At 43.9% G+C, this 18,687-nt stretch overlaps 1 protein-coding gene across 2 annotated transcripts in view; it reads right to left on the bottom strand.

The window, feature by feature from the left end:
* The window catches only part of LOC144784432 (multidrug resistance-associated protein 1-like), a 1,651,426-nt gene that overhangs the window by 915,749 nt on the left and 716,990 nt on the right, over positions 1–18,687 (bottom strand). For both annotated transcript variants that reach the window (XM_078663183.1, XM_078663184.1), the window contains exon 15: positions 12,018–12,087. In XM_078663183.1, the coding sequence (XP_078519309.1) occupies positions 12,018–12,087 (70 nt within the window). The remainder of the gene's footprint in view (positions 1–12,017; positions 12,088–18,687) is intronic.

The raw sequence follows: 18,687 nt of genomic DNA on the forward strand, positions 1-18,687 counted from the left end.
TTGCCGTTTGAAACTGGTGCAATAAATCATCTTGCCTTACTTTTTGGGATTCGCTGGTCCTTGTTCGCCACTGGCTGGAAGTTCAAGATCGTGTGTTTGGATTTATATATACATATATATACACATGCAGAAAACACTCCCAAAGCCACCTCCAATCCCCACGGACCGGCGAAGCAGGAGACTGACCACAGGATCTGACCAAACAGTTTTTTTTTTTTACAGGTACAGGTAAACAGCAATGACGCGTTTCGGGCTCGAGAGCACTTGATCACATGCAGAGAATTTACTTCTTTTTTTGGTTTATATAATACAAAGTGCACGCCCCCAAATAACCTCCTGCCTGGTCATGTGACCATAGACATGGTGGAAATACTGTCCGTAGCGAGTTATATATATACACATATATACACATATATATATATATATACACATATACATATATATAGGTGACCCAGGCCCCCCGTCAGCAGCAGGCTAGACTACGGCAACGCACTCTACGCAGGGATCCCAGCCAAACTCCTGCGACGACTACAACGCATCCAAAACTTCTCTGCCAGACTGATCCTCAACATCCCGCGCCACAGCCACATCACCCCCCACCTGAGAAACCTACACTGGCTCCCCGTCAAAAAGAGGATCACCTTCAAGCTACTCACCCACGCACACAAGGCCCTCTACAAAACCGGACCAGCCTACCTCAATAACAAACTCAGCTTCTACACCCCCACCCTCCAGCTCCACTCAGCTAGCCACGCCCTTGCCACTGTCTGCCGCACCCAACGAACAACCGCCGGTGGCAGATCCTTCTCCTTCCTCGCCGCCAAGACCTGGAACACCCTCCCCACCCACCTACGGCAGACCCAAGACATGCTCACCTTCAGAAAACTCCTGAAGACCTGGCTCTTTGAGCAGTAGCAGCACCCTCTCCCCCCAGCTCCTTGAGACCCTTAGGGTAAGAAGCGCTCTATAAATTTCAATGATTGATTGATGATTGATTAGAAACAGTTAGAAAGGACAAAGTCTAGAATGGAAAAAATTGACTAAGTGTCAAAGAAAGGTTGGATGCCCACAAGAGAATAGCTTTTCCAAGTGTGCTCCATGCACTTAAAACTCCTGTGGTCATGAAAATAAGATCAAAGAAGCCAACTACACTTTTGTTTTGTTTATTCTATATAACATATTCAATAGTCGTGAAGTTCTGTTCAATACTTATGGCAACATTCACATGCCTGGTTTGGTAAAACAGAAAAGAAAAACTCTCCTGCCTATGAACACTCATTTTAGTGCATCAAGATGTACACGGAAATTGATGAACACACGGTATATTTTTTAAACCTAGTTCAATAAATATTGCCTATGACAAACGTGCACCAGAGGAGCATTATTTTTCGACTAACTGGCAATCAAACATATATGAAGCCCTGAGCCACAGAGGGCATGTTACTTATCCTTAATTTCTATCCACGTAGTCCAACTATTGCAGCCATATTGCTATGAAATAGCCTATCTCTAAGGAGGCGCGTGGAGCACCTTTCTAATGGCATTTTATACCAAACCAGAAGCCAAGGAAACAACGAAAAGGAAAGGGAAACTAAGAAGAAGGTAGGTCAAAGGGAAGAGAAAAAAAGGAGCTCACAAATGATACGCAGCAATGCAAAACATTAATGGACACTAATACGGTACTCAATCTTACTAATGAACGATTAACACAGGATGATATAGGAATATTGTCCCCTGGACTTTTGCTGCCCGAACGCCCCATTTAATTATGTACAATATAGAGTTGACTTATTGAATGAGTTACTTACCTTCGGTAACGATGTATCTGGTAGAGGAGTCTAACCACAGATTCCTTAACCTAGAATATCCCCAGGCGTCAGACTGGATCCGGAAAACCTTTCCGCAGCAGCACCTCTGCGCGCGCCGGGTGGCGGCTCCGCCCTGATGTTGTCCACGGACATGAAGCCATATATGCCCCTCCCGGAGCGCTGACGTTAGTTTTCATCAGAGAAACTTTTCCGCGTCAGAATGCGGAGCCATCAACAAAAAACTGAGAATATAGGAACAGTGTGCAAAAATGATGAAAATAAATAGAAGAAATTGACAGGAGAGACAGATCAGCGCTCTGAATAACCACCCCACAAGAGCGTAGGCTCAATCAATGTGAAAGGAAGACAAGGATGTGGAAAAACAGCCTGGCCGAGGAAGAAAGTCCACATCTGGGAAGTAAAACTGTAAAGGAGAACACGTCCGGAACACTAAGGTAAGGAGAGTGCACCACAACACATCACCAGAAGGAGACATCGCAATCTCCATTAAAGATCCATAGTTGGACATAGCCAATATCCTGACGGAAAACCCAGTCGAGGCGGCAACGACCAGAAGGCCATGTAAAAGGAGAAAGCGGAATGGCGGGAAAAAGCGTGAATCGAGTTCACACCGTACAATCCAGGTCTAGAGCTGGAAGGAACATATGATGTATTAACATACCGCCTAATTTCAGAGAATGGCGGGAAGCAACAGAGAAACAGAACAATGAATATGAACAACTGTGCCCCTGCACTAACACAATATGTGGAAAGCTTCAAGAGTTTGAAGATTGTATTCATGCAATAGTGACATATACACATCAATCTAAACAGATAGTGGAGGTACGTAATTCAATGACAGATGGTCGAGTGAGACGGGTAAGTCAATTAGTAGTCTGTAATTAGAATGTCCATTTTCTGTTTATTGTTCCGTTTCAAAAGCCAACACGTGTTTCATCGCAAGGAACAAATGCGAATCTTCAGGGCTGGAAAGAGTGGCTTTCAGGATGGGATGTGCTGGTTCGGATAGAACACAAGAATGGGCGCGAGAGGACCGGTCAGTGTATGGTCAGGAGAAACCCAAGACTGTGTTTACTTGGAGAATCGGCTCTGAGGGTATATTCCACGGAGTGGGTGGAGTCCCAAATATCAAATGATTGGACAAAAGTATCCTTATTAGAGAGAATTGAATCTCGGTAAATGGCAGGTTGAGTGGAGACCGGGAGGAGAGAGGTCTTCGTGGTGTGGGCGGGTGCGCTCGTTACCAACAAAGTACCTTATCCTGGCGGACGATATTCTCCCTCTTGGAGTTTCCCGGCGCCGTGTTTCGGAAACTCCGAAACACGGCGCCGGGAAACTCCAAGAGGGAGAATATCGTCCGCCAGGATAAGGTACTTTGTTGGTAACGAGCGCACCCGCCCACACCACGAAGACCTCTCTCCTCCCGGTCTCCACTCAACCTGCCATTTACCGAGATTCAATTCTCTCTAATAAGGATACTTTTGTCCAATCATTTGATATTTGGGACTCCACCCACTCCGTGGAATATACCCTCAGAGCCGATTCTCCAAGTAAACACAGTCTTGGGTTTCTCCTGACCATACACTGACCGGTCCTCTCGCGCCCATTCTTGTGTTCTATCCGAACCAGCACATCCCATCCTGAAAGCCACTCTTTCCAGCCCTGAAGATTCGCATTTGTTCCTTGCGATGAAACACGTGTTGGCTTTTGAAACGGAATAAACAGAAAATGGACATTCTAATTACAGACTACTAATTGACTTACCCGTCTCACTCGACCATCTGTCATTGAATTACGTACCTCCACTATCTGTTTAGATTGATGTGTATATGTCACTATTGCATGAATACAATCTTATTCAAACTCTTGAAGCTTTCCACATATTGTGTTAGTGCAGGGGCACAGTTGTTCATATTCATTGTTGACCAGTTGTTCTGGTCTTTCTGAGTGGTTGTGAGGTATTACCACTCGCCCCTTTGCCTACACCATTTACTCTTGCTTTCCATTATCTAGCGGTTACCCAGGTGTGCGCCCAGTGATCTGGAATTCCAAAAAGACCTCAACAGTTGCTATTAAGAGAAACAGAACAAATCAGTCTGTATCGGAGTGAGAGTAGAGCACCCAGGTAGGGGCAAGCCACCCTAAAGGAGGCGAGTATAGAAAGCCTCAACCAGAAAATGCCCTCGCAGAACGGGGAGGCTGGGCAGTCGTTAAGGAATCTGCGGCTAGACTATGACTCTACCAGATACATAGTTTCCGAAGGTAAGTAACTCGTTCATCTGCTAGAGACGTCTAGCCGCAGATTCTTTATCTTAGAATAGATACCAAAGCCATACCCATATAGGAGGCGGGTCTGCGACTGAACTCATTCAAATTCGTGAATGAACTTAGTCGCCCGTAAGGTGACTAAACAGCACTGTTAAACCATAGAGATGTATCATAGTGAGGCTATGAAAGGTAACGCAGTTAAACTCCAGACCATGAAGCTCTACGGAGAGCAGAAAGCAATGTGAGGCAAAGGCAGTAGAAGCCGTTAAGAACAGCACAGAAGACCCCTCTATGTATACTGGGTTGAGACAAAGAAGCACAAAGCCAGATGCCTGTGGCGAAGTGAGAGTTCATAACTTCAAAAGAAGGTGAGCCAACCCAGAATGTGAAGATCCACAGGATCCAAACTGGATACAGAAGCAAGCAATTACCAGACAACCAAGAAAATGGAGTTAAAAAACACTGTGGATCTGTAGCTGCAAAGGCAAGTGGACAGCAGAGGCAATCAGGTAACCCTTACCCAGCAAGTGCCAGCATGGAGAAGAAACCATATAGCAGACATGGAGTAAAGGGAGGCCATGTCTTCGCAAGAAGTGTAGCCGAACCGAAAGACTGAGAAAACCGCCAGACGCAGTATGCCCACCGCAGCCAAGTTTTGAGGGATGGCAGCTGGTATGACAGACATTGGACACCGGTCAAATAAGCACAACAGCGAAAAGGAGCCCTGTTGAAACCAGCACTAGCAAGACACGCGTGACAGCAGTGGCAGAATGCCAGTCTATGCCCACAAGATGCTGGCAGCAGGAAATCAGAAGACACGCCAGGACTAGGCGATGTCATATGTGAAGAGCCGAAGACAAGTAGTTGGGCGTTAACAACCAAGAGCGAAGACCGGAAGGGACCTAAGCATGCCACTATGACACTGGAGCCATACGAAGGAAGCAAAGACTTATCGAAGGGTTGCGTAGTAGCCTGAGGCACAAAATAGTGAGAAGGCAACCGCACAAAAAAGGGCACCAGCCAGGCGGGCAATCCGAGAGCCGGCGGAACAAGTAGACCGGGGCAGGGACCACAGACACTGTCTGAATGAAGGAGCCAGCACGAATCTGCTGGGTAGGCACACAGAGCAGATCCATAGCAGGAAGAAAAACGTTGACACAATGAAAACGTGACCCAACAAGAGTCTAGAGTATGCATAACATACTTGCAGACATTTGGAAATTGGGTAGGACACTGTCCATAGCTCCCTGCCTAAGCGGAATAACCGCCCCCTGCAAGACAGATTAGGAGAATAACTAAACACTGACGTGGCAAAAGCAAGGACAAATGGAAAGTTCAAAGACCCCAAGGAGTGATTTCGAAGGAAAACAGGCCCTTAGAGGGTACACAGTATGAAGCCAATCAAAGTGTGGAAAAACTTATACTGAAAGAGCAGGGAATATGGACACTGCTGTAGCACAAGCGGCCAGAAAAAGTCTATGACCACGGATAACAGAACACCTGCTCAACTACTCGCTTGGAGGACGAACAAGAAGGGGTTGTATGTCCAAGTTGCACTAATAAGAACAACAATAAATACGCTGCATAGCAGCAAATAGGATGCCTCGTAGCGAAAGAATTGCTACAACCCGGTGTTTCACCAGGCGTGCGGGATAGACACCACACAGCACAGAACCTATGCCAAATTCCGATGCAATACAGAGAACCCCAACGTGCAATAAAGCAAGTCGCACTAGAAACTGTAGGAATCGAAAAGTGACTCCCAGCAGAACCTGTACTCGGAGACTCCATAGGAGCATACCAAGGCAATGGCAGAACCGAATGCCATGAATACCCCACATAGGGTAAGGCAAATCCCCAGTAGTGGTGTCCTCTTGGGCTAAGCACAGTCAGAGGACTGAAAAGAAGAAAAGCAGCCAAATGACTGCCGAATGAACAGATAAAGGGCTAACCAGCCATGAACAGTAACCGGCCACTAAAACCAACCTGTGCATTAGGTTGGGCACCAGAAAATAATGCAGAGATTTAGCAACAAGATTTATCTCAGCCCTGATAAGAGACGGGAGACCACCGAATCCGCGTGGCAGTCAAACCGATCTACCCCATTAAGTGAAAGATCCCAGAGGGCATCCCAAACATGGTTCGGGAAGTGACTGTCCTAGTGGCATCCAGAGAGGACCTAATGGAAAATTGTACCATGCTTCTGCCATGTAGAAGAAGGCGGAGCAACTCCGCCAGTGGCCCTTCTGGAATAGAAGGGAGAAGGTGGGCAACTGAGCCCCAAAGAGCTGAGGATGCGCGGGCGATCACACAGGCTGTATTCAAAGCCCGGATGCCTGCGCTAGCAGAGGCGAAAAGCCGGCGACCACAATCATCCAGTCACCGAGATTCCCTGGGGGGAGGTAACAATGGTAAAGACTCCAAATTAAAAGATGCCTGAACAACCAGGCCCTGAGCAGTTGGGTGAGCGACAGAGAGAATCACCCGGAGCAAGGCAGTGCCTACGAGCAATAGCGCGCTCAACTGGGTCACCAGTAGCTGGCACTGACCAAGTGCCACGGAGGACGTCAAGTAGCGAATCCCCAAAAGGCAGCAAAGGTTAAACTTCAATAGGCTCCAAATGGAGCAGATCCAATAAAGGATCAGAAAGCAAAGGCACCATAGGAGGCTGAAAGCCAAGCACATTAGCCGCCCCATCAATAGCGCGTGAAAAAGGCAGCACTAGATTAATCTGCCAACCGTGTAGGTGACAAGAAACTGTCAGTAGGAGATGGCTGAGGGCTAATCCTACCACTGGACATGAGGAGTGGAGGAGCCGGAGACTGACCCGAAGGCAAGGTGACACAGGGTACTTGCACCCTGGCCCCTTTATCAGGGTAGTCCAGGGAAGCATCAGGTTCCAAATGAGGAAGCGTAAATGAAAGCAGCGGCGTCGACAGACGCCGCAGTGGCGACCTATTGCGGCACAAGGGGTAGGCGGGAGCAACCACCAAGGGAGGCGGACTCTACGCCGGTCCCGACGACCTCCACAGAGAACTCTACCTGGACGCGGACCGACGCCGATTCCACAGCAAGAGAAGCCTGAGCCGGCGTCGACCCGGGCACCGACGGCGCCGCCTCCGATGTTGGCGCAAATGGATCAAAAGATATTTGTTATTACATCTCCAAACGGTCCCAATGAATAAATCAAATAATATCTGACCTATCTTGATAGCACAAATTAGTTAAGCTTTTACAGGTAATAACTTGTGTATTTTGGAATTTATACCGTGCTGTCAGTGTAAAAACACATGTACTTGGTAAAACGATAACATTCAGAATAGTAGTAAGAACCCCTTCTTTAGTGTTTAAAATGTATACACTGTATGGAGATTGTTCTGACTATGTACAATGCAATTTTGATATCATAGGTGCATTAAATGGGTACACCCTAAAATGGGATAAAATCAATCCATTGAGCCTTCTTAAAAATCTTTTAAAGTTGAGGTGGGAGGAGGTACACATATGTTTGTCCTTGGTTGAACAGCCCCAAGTAATTCTTGAAGCCTTCCTGAAGATACAGGAAAGTCTAAAGAAGTTACTTACCCGCCAGTTTAAATCCGGTCCTATCATCCCTAAAGGGTGGTTCGATAAAGCCTGCACTAGAGCACAAAAATCTCTGAAGAAAGCCTTACACTCGAGCCCAAAGATATGCAAGGAGATACGTCTGGCTAGACTTCAATATCGCCTAGCCATAAAAAATAGGAAAAGAACCTTGAAGGCGGAAGCCTGGCAGACTTTGTTGACAACCTGCGGGAATCGTGATTCCTCAGCATTTTGGAAATTCGTAAATGCCCCTTTGCCATAGGTAAATATGCCTGTGAGGAATTTGGACCTTGCTATTGACGGAGATACTTGGGCTGCTTACTTTCAAAAATTATATAGTACACCTATTTCCTTCAATACTTCTTCCTCGGACTCCTTTCATCCCTTAACCTCAACTACCATGGCTTCAAGAAAGGGCACTTCCAGCATTGTCTTTAGTTGTGAGGAGGTCACGCTTGCAATAAGGGAGAGTCCCTCTGGGAAGGCACCTGGGCCAGATGCTATTCCAGCGGATGTTTTCAAGGCGGAGCCAGATTTCTGGGCTCCACTCTTAACCTTGGCCTTGAACTCAGCAAATGTGTATGGCCAAATACCAACTTGGACTGAAGCAATCGCATTTACCATCTTGCTATCGGCCTATCTCCTTGCTTGATTCTCTAATGAAGGTCGCAGGTCGTATAATTTTAAAACGTCTACAGAACTGGTCAGGAGAATGATGTCCTCTCAGGATTACAATATGGCTTTCGATCTGGAAGGGGCACAGTGGAAAAGACCCTCAACTTACACCTCCTTATGTCTAAATATGTGGAGGTAAAAAGGGGTAACCTTTACGTGACATACATAGACCTAACCTCCGCTTTTGATTGTGTGGTACATGATCAGTTATGGAAGGTTCTTGAGCAGCTGGGGATAAATCCATCTATCCTTGACTTTATTAAGAATTTGTACAGAGAAGCTGGGGCCAGGGTGCGTTTTGATTTGAGGGGGGAGTGCTCTCCAAGGTTTACTATCACCAGAGGGGTGAGGCAGGGGTGCATATTAGCCCCCCTGCTTTTCTCTCTCTATATAAACGCCATTGGTGATCACCTGAAAAACATCGAATGTGATTACCCGAAAGTGGGAGGGCATGCTGTACCAATTTTGTTGTATGCCGACGATGCGGCTATTTTATCTCAAACACGCCTGGGCCTACAAAGAGCAGTCACCGCTTTTTCTAATTTTATGCACGAAAGGGGTCTGAAAGTGAATATTGGCAAAACTTTCTCCATGGCATGTAGTAAGGGATCAAAGAAAATTCCATGTCCCACATTCATTGAAGGTCAAAAAATAGACAGTTGATTATTTTCCGTATCTGGGCATCTGTGTCCATAGAAAGGTGTCATGGCACGCTGCAGTTAAAGCTAGGAAACTTGCTTTTGTCAGAGCAATTGGGGCGCTCCGAGATTTTTCTAGCAAAATAGGGGGGAGACCAGTAAAACAGCTCATTCTTATCTATAAGGCTAAATGCGTCTCAACGGCAATATATGGGGCTGGTCTATGGGGGATCGAAAACATAACATCAATTCAAACAGTAGAAAACCATTTCTTAAGGTATCTTTTAGCAATACCGAAATCAACATCAGTTTATATGACCCACATAAAGTTAGGCCTACCTTACATTTCAGATGTAATCAAAGCCGAGCCACTGCTTTTGTGGCATAAAATCTGGTCCACTCCGGAGGCTGCATTGAACAGAGAAGTAATCTTGGACATTCTTAAACTAGAAGGGGCAAAACACACGAAATGGCTTGTTTATGTAAAAAGTGTTTTTTGTGAAATCGGACGCCCAGATTTTTACACTGATCCTATGTCCTTGGAGAACATTTCTAGGAAAACCTTGAGAAAGATCCTAATGGACCATTTGGAAGCCAAGAGGTGGGATACCCAGAAACTAAACAAAACAACTATGGATTTCCAAGCGATTACTTTAAACAAGGGTCTCCAATTGTATCTTTCCACTGACTTTTCTCATTTTTCCAGAATGCTTCTTACTCGATTTAGATTGGGCTCCTTTTACCGTTTAATAACATTCCCTTCTTGTAACAATTGGACTCGAAATCTCTGCCCCTGCCCTTGCGATGACCTCTCCCCTCAATCGAACATTCATTTTATTTTATTTTGTACCTATTACCTAGTTCCTAGGAAAGCTTTATTGAGACCTCTTTTGAAAAAATGGGGCTTGAGGACTTGTAGAGATGCTTTTGTTCGGCTGCAACAGTTGGAGGATAAAGATGTCATAGGCACTATGGAACAGTTTTTGAAATTGCTGCTTAAATTTAGAAAATCTTTATGATGGTACATGCATGCTTGTCTTTTTAAATTTTTGGCTGTTTTGTATTTTTTACATTTCTTATGATGATTGTGTTTTAACACAATAAAATGATTGCTTTTATGATATCCTTTGTGAATATCGAATAAAGCTTGATTTGATTTGATTTCTCAAGATTACCTTCACTGTTGAAAAATCTAATGATAAATATTTATTCATATAACAATCTACAGATTTGTAAATTTTACTTCAAAAGGTGCTCAGCAGTTAACTACTATAGCCCGCAGCTGGGGGCTATACCGGTTGTTAAAGGCCCTGAACCTTTCAGCTTGGACCTACAATGAGGCTATTCGAACAGTCCGCCACTAGAGGGAAGAATGATCTAACAAATAAAACAAAGGCCTCAGGCTCCATGAGGCATTTGTTCACAAACACCTGTGAACGTCAAAGACTGGAATATTGATGCTCCAGGCTTTTACTAGCCATTGGAAGCCCGGAGCACTCCATGGTCTTCAATAGAGTTTCCAACATTCCAATGTTCGAATAGTCATTATAAGCCCGGAGCTACTCCATTGTACTGTATAGAGCGCTCAACATTCTAATGTTCTAATGATATTTATAAGAACACACATTTCTGGCTTGATTTAACTACATCAGGATTGGTCAATAGGTAAAATAAGAAAAGTTAGAAATTATTGTCCAACTTTCATGATGAAGGAATAGTAATCTCTTTCAAAATTTCATTATTCAGAAATAATAGAGTACACAGATTTATAAGCAAATACATATATAACACTGATTATCACTGCAAATGTTTCAATGTTTTTTAATACTGGTGAAATAAATATGAAGTCAAATAGATCTGATGTTCTATTAGAACATTGGAATGTTGGGAGCTCCATTGAAAACAACTGGGCTTATAATGGCTGGTATAAGCCTGGAGCTCCAACATTCCAATGGTTCTTTGTTCACAGCTCTGGCTGTGAACAAAGGCTTCAGGGAGCCTGAGGGGATTCCAATCCCCTCACGCTTCCAAAAGGCTTTTTTTTTGTTAGAACATTCTGTCCTCTAGTGACAGAATGTTCTAATAGCCTTATAGCCCTTCGTAGATGGGCTATATCGCTATTAAAGTCCCTCTCCCTTGTTAAAGGCCCTCGCCTTCGGCTCTGGGCCTTTAACGCTGGAGAGGACCTTTAATAGCCGGTATAGCCCTCTACGGCGGGCTATAAGGCTATATTATATTTTATTTTAAGAAAAGTCGGTTTTCCTTCATATTCAGAGTTGATTGGTTGTCTTTTGAACTCTGATCCAATAAACTACTTTTCAAATGAACAACATTAAAAGTAAAAGAAACTATTTGGAATATCACGCAAGACCTCCAAATTGATAACTGGCTACAAACATGTCAAAGGGAAACTTACATCTATTACTGGACTGCCAAACAGATTTAAATTTTTTCATTACGGAAATGTTAAGCTACTCAATTGTGTGTGTATAATGCAGTTATTTTATCGTGCAGACATTCTTTTTCATATGATTTATTGTGTATTAAAAATGAAATGCATTCTTATATATTTTGATTAGATATTTATATTTTACTGACACCATTTGCACTCCATAGGCACTCAAGTGTTTAAATAACTTACATTTCAAATGGCAGCCAGTCTGTTAGGGGATTACATTGCCAAGTGTCGTTAAACTCATCACTTCAGTTACTTCAAACTCTTTCTTGCAGTTTTCGGAAGAACTAATCTCACCCATATCTAAATGTCTGACAGTGTCCTACATTCTTTAACTTGCAAGTTACACTTTAATGTAGTTGCTAGGGAGTAGCTACATTGCATATCATCTACTAGATGCAGATTAGCCTGGACTTCAAAGCATCATACTGCTGTCTTGTAGCACTGGCTTCAAAAATATACAAATATCTAATGGTGTATATATTTTCTACTAAAGTTGCACAGACTTTACAGGCCAGTATCATTTTAAAGCTTTAAAACACTGCTGCCAAGCATCATCAATCTTACTCTTTTAAAGACGGAGGATCACTTCTTGACCAAGAGAATGTAGCATCTTTAACTGTAATGCTTCCTTCAGCTAGAAAAGAAACAGATGTACACAATATTTTAACCAGGGATTGAGTACATACTAGTTTGGACATTTGTGACATGCATGGCAAAACAATCTTAGTTTTGGTACAGTAAATTTGCTTCAAAACCATTCAAGGAAAAGAAAGTTATACTTAATTAAATACACCCACTCATGAATGTTTACCATTCTAATAAGTGTTTTTAATAAAAGGACTGGAAAACACAAAGGTTACCAACACAAGCTCAGTAATGAAAAACTTTTTCCAACATGAATCAAAATAAAAGATGGTGGGGGTGCTAGCGTGATAGAATCGTAGATGGCTCAATGAAATAATTATGGGGATTAAAACACCTCCACTGAAAAAAGGTATTGTGTACTTAACTCTGTTTATTATCTTACCCAAAGCAACAAACAAAGCTAGATAGTTAAAAAAAAAATCTTGTACCACTAAATATTCCAAAAGCTGCATCAGCGGTTATTCAGGAAATTGCGGATAGAACAGAAGCACAAGGATAATGAGCCCAGATAATCACGTCTGCTGGTGAGCATGTTTTTGGGGGGGGATTAGCTGGTACTTCTGGAAGGTAATGATTAGCACCAAATTTATTGTGCAACACTTTCTCTGAATCCTCACAAAATGAAATTTATGGCAAAGAACTGGAAATTGTCATTATATAAATACATTCATTTACTATACTCCACTTCAAGCAAATCAATAATCCCTAAGAATTTATATCAGTCCTGTGAAATGTCAACCTCTGCTATTACTCTTCATTGCTCCAAATACTCTGTAAATGAGTACAATCATTGTTTGCTTCAGTGTTGGGAAAATCAAGAAACAAGAGAAATTTGCTTGTATTAGGATCTGGGATGCAGATGCGTTGGGTTTTACTGTTAGGGAGATACATAAAATGTAATGATTGCCTAGCTGTCCTTAGTTGGATCTATGATTCACTTAACAATTGCTTTGAAAATATACATTATTCACACCAAACCATTAATCATCATACTCTTACAAAACAATAGTAAAAAAGGGAGTTACTTGAGTCTCAGTAGATTATTTTAGACTTCTGACCGCATTAGAGTGCCTGCCTTCACACCAATGTCTAGGCAGTACAAGCAATAAAAAGACTCAAGTGACTTCGATTTGGTCACCTTGCATAGAGTGTTGTACAGGAATATAATGATAATAGCTGTGTATAAGGTGTAAAATGACTTTTGGTCTTTTTATAGACTGACTTGAAGTCCCCGATTTTAGATATTAAAATTCAACATTCATTTGTTTTGAATAGGCCACGTTACTTCGCATGCGTTTACAACGCATGCCATTACAATGCAGTCAATACAACAGTGTTGTTACATTGCATACCTTTACAATGCAAGTCATTACAACGACTTTAATTTAGAGGGTGGCGCTGGATTTTGGAATAGTATAATTTACTATTCCAACTCCGGTCTGTGCAACATTAGGGAAGGTGTTGGATTTTAAACCCTACACCTTCTGCCCCCTACAGCAAGTCGTAACGACTTGCGCTGTAATGGTATGCGATGTAACAAACCGCTGTGTAATGCCATACGCTGTATCACATGCGTGGTAATCTATGTTCACCCCTTTGTTTTAGCTTAGAATGGTAGAAGAATACATGTACAATATTGATTAAAATAACGAACCAATGTTTTTCGAAAAATGTGCAGTCTACTAAAGACAAAGATGCCAGATGTTTAACAATATCTGTTGACACTCATTTTTCAGAACGAAACTGATTTGTGGAGGGATATATTTTTTCCTGCAATCCCTCAGAAACACCCTAAGTATTGAGTTGTAACTGCTTTTTGGCACTTGGAAACCAAGATAAAAGATTTTTAAATCTCCTGATGTCTACAAAACATTGGCACAAAGCATAAGTCAATTCCTTTATCACAGCGCTCCTGTGGCAATGATGTCAGTTTTGGCCTATTTTCTTGAAAAAATTATTCTAGAAGCGAATAGGATGCTGAAGGAGCTTGTCGGTGGGGGGTGTGGTGGGGAGGGGGGGGGTGGAAGCAAGCCTGGGTTCAAATGAAAACAAGAAGATAACTAGACAAAATTATGGTACCCACAGGTGCCATTGAAAGTCAGAAGGAGATGAGCGGAAGATGTGAGTAGGCAAAGATGCAAATTAGAACATTGTATTCATCATGTAATCAACATTCAAAAAGACAACACCATTATGCTTGTCAAAGCAGTCCAAGAAATTGTCCAATACGTTAGAGTGGGCACACAGATCAAACCGAAATCATATGTAAATGTAAATGTAAATGTGCTGGACTTGTAAAGCGCACAGCTGCCCGTAAGCGTCCCGGCGCTTGCTTAGGGAACCCGTCCTGGTATTCCCCTGTCAGAAACCCCGGCAGGGTGTCCACAAGGTGAAAGCCAGGCATCCCGCCGCGAGGGGCCGTAGTGGAGATTAAGCAAGCTATTGCCCAGAGTCGCAGAGTGTGACCCCGTGAGTTGAGTAGGCACCAGAGCGAGAATTGTCGAGTCCGTGAAATTTTGAGCCCGAGACCCGCCGAGGTGGGGAATCGAACCCTGGTCCACGGTCAATCTCAGCTTCCGGGTCTGCCGCCTCTAACCACTGAGCCACGCTTCTCCATATGGGAAATATATTCACATACAACTTTTTTTTGCAAAAAAACAAAAAACAGGCAGAGTGTGTTTAAGGGGGCCTACCATCAAGTGGCTAGACTAGATTCCTAGAGCATTTACAACAGATTTATGAATATTTTAGACATTTTTTAATAGTTCCTAGTTAATTTAATTTAATCTTTATCTGCTCCACAAGTGTCTATTCTTGTACAATCTATATCCTTTCTTCCATTCTGGGGCCCTGGGTGCCATCCAGTGGATCCCAATACACCTCCTAGCGAGGAACAGCGTGAATTGTATAAACCACCTCTTAGTTTTGTTCTAAGAACCTATTAGCATTACTATACAGTATTATTTTTTGAACCTGGATCTCAGTGGCCACCTGGATGCACTCTCTAAATGTATTATCTTACTGTCTTCCAATAATCAGTTAAAATGGAACAATCCCATGTGTACGCGTTTCCTGCAATTTATCACTGTTCACCTCATGCAAGTGTCTGAAATTTTAATGTCAACTGAGCAAAAAGCAATTTGCCCTGGGAATTCCCACTGATCAGAGCAGCCTCAATAAAAACACTTAATTGGTTTTTGTTTGTTAAAATGCAGGTCTGATTGACACCCTGTGTTACATCAAAAGTATCAGTATCCCAATTGATTCAGTAGGTTTATTAAGATAAACTAAAAGGTTAACTGCATATAGTGATACATGTTTGCGAATACCTATTTTGTTTTTGCCCAGTTTAATTTGTTACACTGTTGGCAAGCTGAATGTTCTACTTCCAACACAAATAATAGGGGTGGGGGCGAACACACCCAGTCTAATGCCCCTCCTCAGATCCCATTCCTCTGGAATAACACGGTCAGTTCAACTCCTAAGTGGGGGCTTCGTATATATTAGTGTGTCCATTTTTTCTTTAATTACTGGCTCAAAGTGCATAGCTTTCAGTAAGGCAAATAGAAATTTTTAGAACACTGTCAAATGAGTTTTGTGGACACACCCAGTGTTTAATTTGAACAAGAATGAGTGTCAGTGCCCACAACTCTGCTCAGAGCCTGTGGTAGGTGCAATTAAATGCTGATGTGTCAAAAACTAAGGCTGCACAATATTAAATCCACTTCATGCCTTTTCATTTATTACCAGACACTGCCGCCCCTTTATGTTATTATTGAAGGTTCCTGCTTTGTCCTTTTGAGACTGGTTTTCTTTCTCTTCCTAAGTCTTTCTGCTTTGTGTGTTTCCCCCTCTCATCTCAGTAAATGTCCAATGCGGAAAAATAAGCCCCAGCCCCCAAAAAGAATTTCAGTGGCCCCCACTGGCAACCACCAGATCAAATTAAGCTTGGACCCACACGTTACTTGTACTAGATCTCTAATATTGAGAGCAGTTCTCCTTTCCGAAATGTAATAGCTCTGGCGCCTAAGTACCAGTTGATGTATAACTTTACTGAATCTAAGGCTAGTTATTTGCCAGCAACCCTGTTTAGCAGGGACAATGGTCTGGACTTGTATTAAAAGGAAAATGCTACTTACCAGTATGCATCTGTTCTTGGCATGTAGGGCTGCTGACATTTATATCTGTGCATAGACCGCCGCCTAGTGTTGGGTCCGGATGATTGCACATTGTTGTCCTGGAAGAGTCTTCGAAGTATCACGAGGTAGGTGGCTCCTTCCTTGGACTACAGTGCGCATGGGCATCCTCTCCATCTTCAGATTGTTTTTCGCCATTGTGGCAGAGATGGAGTGTAATACAGTAAGTGATGACCATGCCTGAGAATGATTCTGAGTGCTACAGCTGCATCAGGCACCGGGGAGCAGGGCGGGCGATATAAATGTCAGCAGCCCTACATGCCAAGAACAGATGCATACTGGTAAGTAGCATATTCCGTTCGAGGCATGTGGGCTGCTGAATTTATATCTGTGCATAGAATAAATAGCAGTATCCTCCTTAGCGGCGGTTGCCCGTGCCAGCTGCAGCAGTCTGAAAAAGAGTTCTGAGAACAGCCTGACCTACAGCAGCTTGCTGTTTGGAGTGTACATCCACGCAGTAGTGTTTGGTGAATGTGTGTATGGTGGTCCATGTGGCTGCTCTACATATATCCTCTAGAGGAATGTTACCTAGGAAAGCCATGGATGCCCCTAACTTGCATGTGGAATGCGCTCTTGGGGGAACTGTTAATGTGCATTTAGCTTTTTGATAACAGATTTGTATGCACTTAACAATCCATCTAGCTATACCTGACTTGGAAATGGGGTTGCCTTTGTGTTGTGGAGAGAAGGCAACAAACATTTGCTTAGTCTTACTGAAATCCTTTGTCCTGTCTATGTAATACAGGAGAGCTCTTTTAACATCTAGCGTGTGCAGCGCTCTGTCTGCCACCGAGTCTGGATTTGGGAAGAAAACGGGCAGTTCTATGGTTTGGTTAATGTGGAACTGCGACACCACTTTAGGCATGAATTTTGGGTTGGTACGCAGCACCACCCGATTAGCATGAATCTGTATGAATGGCTCTTGAATAGTTAGGGCTTAAAGCTCACTAACTCTCCTTAGCGATGTTATTGCCACTAGAAAAGCCACTTTCCATGTTAGAAACTGTATCTCACAAGAGTGAAGAGGTTCAAAGGGTGGTCCCATTAGTCTGGTGAGAACTATGTTTAGATTCCAGACAGGTGAAGGAGGGTGTCATGGAGGAATCACTCTTTTGAGTCCTTCCATAAAAGCTTTAATGGCTGGCACTCTAAAAAGAGAAAGATGCTGTCTGTTTTGAAGATAAGCTGTCATCGCGGCCAAATGTATCCGAATGGAACTATATGCCAGGTTGCATCTGTATAGGTACAACAAATACCATAATGTTTTGAGTGGATGCATCTAGCGGATTTATGTCATTATTAGAACAGTAAATGACAAATCGCTTCCATTTGGCCGCGTAGCATGCCCTGGTTGTAGGTCTTCTTGCCTCCTTGATGATGTCCATACAGTCAGGGGGCAGGTTGAGGTAGCCAAACTCTATGACCTCAGGATCCATATTGCAAGGCTCAACTGGTGCGGGTCTGGGTGCTGAACGTCTCCACGGTTCTGAGTGAGGAGACTGGGCTTGAGTTGCAGTCGTTGGTGAGGCACCACTGAAAGTTCTAGGAACGTGGTGTACCACACTTGCGGTGCCCACGTTGGAGCAACTAGGATGAGTGTCATGGAGTGCTGCCGCAGTTTGCGTGCCACTAGCGGTATGAGCGGTGCTGGAGGAAAAGCGTACGCAAATCTGCCTGACCAGTTCATCCATATCGGATTGCCCTGAGACTGCGGGTGTGGGAACCTGGCGGCGAAGGTTTGGCATTTTGCGTTTTCCTTTGTGGCGAACAGGTCTATCTCTGGATGACCCCACTGCTGGAAATATGGTTGGAGCACTGAGGGGTGTATCTCCCACTCGTGCATTTGGTGGCTGTGCCTGATGAGCAGGTCCGCCATCTGATTGTCTTTGCCTGGGAGATGTTCCGCCATGAGGAACATGTTCCTTTGAATGGCCCACTTCCACATGCTCTGGGCTAGATGAGACAATTGTGGAGAGTTCGTCCCTCCCTGTTTGTGGGTGTAATACATGGCAGTCATGTCGCCAGGCGTCAAACGCGTCCCGGACTTGGAGCAACTCATAGCAGACCGACGGAAAGCAATTCAAGCAGCGGCAAGGGTCGGGCAACGGGACGTCGAACAGGAGATGGATAGAGGCCCCCACATCTTTACGTCCGAAGATGAAGGTCAGAGTGATGTCCGCACTTCCAGAGATGGTTCCGCCTCCCCACCGCTGGTGACCCCACAGACGGCGGATACGCTCATCTGACGACGAATGGCACGCCCTGTGGTAAGATTGCGATGGCGGAGCATCCGGCCGACGGTGGACGACGAGAAGATACGCCTAGGGTATGAGTGGTAGCATACATACACACAGAGACACATTACGGCGAGTGACCTTGACCCGAGATCAGGG

This window comes from Lissotriton helveticus, chromosome 10 (assembly GCF_964261635.1).
Source record: "Lissotriton helveticus chromosome 10, aLisHel1.1, whole genome shotgun sequence".
Taxonomy (NCBI): Eukaryota; Metazoa; Chordata; class Amphibia; order Caudata; family Salamandridae; genus Lissotriton; species Lissotriton helveticus.